Here is a 3,521-nt window from a genome sequence, read left to right on the forward strand (position 1 = left end):
CGTTGGAATCGTAAGAGAACAAGCTATCACCTCCAATCAGAATCACATCAATACCATATCTGTATCTCAAGTTATGACAGTTTTAAGACGACCCTTCTATAGGCGGACATTATAATAACTCCACTAAGTCTAGTATAGGTTATACTCGGTCCACTTTATAGTCATAATTCACTCCCGAGTAGCCTCTCGTCTACCATAAGGTCTTATCAATCATCCCAAGGTTCTTTTGCGGGTCCTAAAATGTACAGGTATTTCAAATAGCAGGATTAACAATATCAATCACATTACAAGTAGCTTCTAACTCAGGATGTCGCGACGCTTTATCAAGATTAAAGGTGATAGTGTCATCCCCAATTGTCAAGGTAAGACTCCCATGCCTAATATCTATAATCGCCCCAGTTGTGTGCAGGAATGGTCGTCCTAAAATAATAGAAACTCGAGAATCTTCAGTCATATCTATTACTACAAAATCAACTGGGATAAAGGATTTTTCGACTCTAACTGGCACATCTTCTAAGATACCCATAGGGCACTTAATAGATCTGTCAGCAATCTGCAGGGTCATATTTATACATTTAAGCTTAGTCATTTTAAGTTGTTTGCATATTGTGTATGGCATGACGCTAACACTTGCCCCTAAGTCACATAAGGCATTATCAATAGCTAAAGGGCCAATATTATATGGAATAGAAAAAATTCCTGGATCCTTAAGCTTAGGTGGAGAGCGAGATTGTAGCACAGTACTACATTCTTCAGTAAATACAACCGTCTCCACTTCATTGAAAGACCTCTTCTTTGTTAATATCTCTTTCAGGAACTTTGCATAGGTCGGCACTTGAGTGACCAATTCAATAAATGGTACACTTACTTGTAGATTTTTCACCACCTCAATAAATCTCCTAAACTGTTGATCTATCTTTGTTTTGTACTGTCTTTGCGGAAAAGGTAGTGCCATTTTAATGGGCTTGGCCTCTTTCTTCTTATTCTCGACGTTAGAATTACCGTCATCAGGTACATGGGTCACTCAATCGAGTTTTGGGTTCACTCGATCGAGTGACCAAGAAACAGTAGCAATTTTGGATTCTGGAACTGACACTCGATCGAGTATTGGGGCACTCGATCGAGTGTCCAACTCGTCAGCAGCTTTCACGTCTTTATCCTTATTACGCGACACCTCTTTGCTTGCACCGTTCTCTTCATTTCTTAGCTCGATCAAAGACCTGTCCCCTAAATCAAAGTAATCCTAACTTAATAATAACTAATAGTCAGCGATAAGTAGGGTATCGAATCCACAGGGAGGTGGTAATAACCTATTTGCTTATGTAATAATTCGTCTTAAGGGTAACAATTTCTTGAAGATTGGTTTGTTTAGCTATAACTAATTGCGATGGAGTAAAAGGTGAATTCAAATATATTAAAAGAGTCTAGGGATCGGGTTCACTAGGTCAGTTATGCGGGGGTGTGAATTAACTAATTAACAGAACAATTATGTTATTTAAGGTTATATGTTCGGTCGGTACTATATACGCTTTAGATCTAAACTTAACATGCGGTCATTATAATTAAGCTAGTCTATTAAATTGTCGTAGCCTATATTAATCTTAATCCGATCGGAAATAATCCTAATATGCAAGATTAATTAACTAATCCTGACCAATAACTATTCAATTAGAATTAAGACAACAATTGAACAACAATAAAAAGCAATTTATTAACTATTAATTCATTAATTAAACCCCCTTCTAACAACCTAGATCCCCTTTCACCCTAGATGAATAAATTAGCTACTCATACTAATGATGATAACAACAATAACAATAGAGGAAATCATATTTAAAAGCATGTAAGATGAATAACAAAGCAATGATGAAACTAGAACTTGAATTAATGAAGAAAGATTAATAATACCATAAGTAGTGAGGTAGATCTGAAATAACACGTAAAATAAAGTATTCTAAGATTTCTTGGCGGAATAAAAGAATAGCGTAATAATAATCTACGAACTTCCTATTTATATTACAAATAAACCGACTTAAGAAAGTTTCGTGGAAAGCAAGAAATAAGGAAACACTCGATCGAGTGCCCAAGTCATCACGACTCGATCGAGTATAGCAACACTCGATCGAGTGACTTTAGCTTCAGCTCTTCTTTGTGTTTTCTCTTCTTATTTTCTTCTCGATTCTCGTGCTATTCTTTTCGTGTCCTGTCTTGCCGACTCCGCAGTGCTCCATATTGTCCAATTGCTCCACAAATGTATCTAATCTGCATTAAAACACCAAAAGGCAGAAGTATCGACATTTCTAATATAAACGGCATATAATCAGCATAAAATAGCACAAAACGTCTTAAACCAATTAAAGGGGAGAGATATAAATGTATTTAAATATGACTCATCAGATTTAGAGTATTGAGATCAATCTTGTCGAATTGGTTTAAAGGGCGGGAATTAGCCGCAACATTACCTGCTGGAACAGACTGGACAGACGCCATATTGATCTTCGGGGAAGGACCAGAAACTGGTGTCTTAGTGTGTTCGGACTGAGCTCTACCACGCGTATCCGGCAGAAACACCGCTTTGCTCAAATCCGTGTCATTTGGATTAATAAAAATACGGTTACGAGGACGGTTTCCCTATCATTTGGGAAATTTACCAGTAACTTGATAGCAAAATTTCAGACTATGACCCGACTTTTGGCAAGCAATGCAAAAATACTTCGAAGTTATAGATGAAGTATTACTACGGTCAGACCGAATCTCACGCCCCTCTTCCCTTAACTATCGTGGTCTGTGATGAACACGGACAGCGAAAGCCATTGTGGTAGGTGTTGACTCTGTTTTGTTAAGAGATAAATTCTGAACACCTTCATCTTGAAAAAGTCGATTATAAACAAGATTTAAAGAGGGAAGAGGAGTAATACCAAGAATTTGAGAGCGAGTATTGGCGAAACGGTCATCAAGACCTATTAGGAAAACACGTACTCGTTTCTTTTCTCGACGGGCATTGAGAATGCTTACCCAATCAAAGGTGCAGGGATTGCACGAGCAAGGTGGAAGGACATCGTGCTCCAGAATATCGTCCCAAATCGGTGTCATTCGCCCATAGTATGCCATAAGCGATTCAGTTGGACCTTGACGACACGCAAGTAATTCGGCCTGCAATTGATAAATGCGAGCCTCGTTTGTTTGACAAAAACGATTATTTATATCCACCCTAGCCTCAGGACGGAGTGAGATCGATCGTTGCAAGCTTGGTTCAATGGTATTGAAAATCCACGTTGTGACCAAAGCATTAGTGGAACGACAAGTTTTGAAATTCGCGGCTGTTTCAGACGGTTTTGAGATTGTACCATCGATGTATCCAAGTTTTCCTTTGACCATTAGAGTGAGATAGAATGAACGTGACCATTCGTCATAATTATTGCCATTGAAGACAACCGGAGTGATGCTAGCACCCGAATGTTCGACATGAACAAAGGAGTACGATTGAGATTTTGTGGGATCGACAATTTGATTTGTGTCAG

The 3,521-nt window shown here is 38.4% G+C and overlaps 1 protein-coding gene across 1 annotated transcript; it reads right to left on the reverse strand.

Moving 5' to 3' along the window:
• Nucleotides 1-253: 253 nt before the first annotated feature.
• Nucleotides 254-955, reverse strand: LOC141638903 (uncharacterized). Its single transcript, XM_074448082.1, has one exon. The coding sequence runs from the start codon at nt 953-955 to the stop codon at nt 254-256; it is 702 nt and encodes a 233-aa protein (XP_074304183.1).
• Between the last annotated feature and the right edge of the window lie 2,566 nt (nt 956-3,521).

This window comes from Silene latifolia, unplaced genomic scaffold, assembly GCF_048544455.1.
Source record: "Silene latifolia isolate original U9 population unplaced genomic scaffold, ASM4854445v1 scaffold_224, whole genome shotgun sequence".
In the NCBI taxonomy this organism is placed as follows: Eukaryota; Viridiplantae; Streptophyta; class Magnoliopsida; order Caryophyllales; family Caryophyllaceae; genus Silene; species Silene latifolia.

Excerpts from the sequence above, each read along its gene's own strand:
- LOC141638903 (XM_074448082.1), bottom strand. The coding sequence starts at position 955 with ATGGCACTACCTTTTCCGCAAAGACAGTACAAAACAAAGATAGATCAA.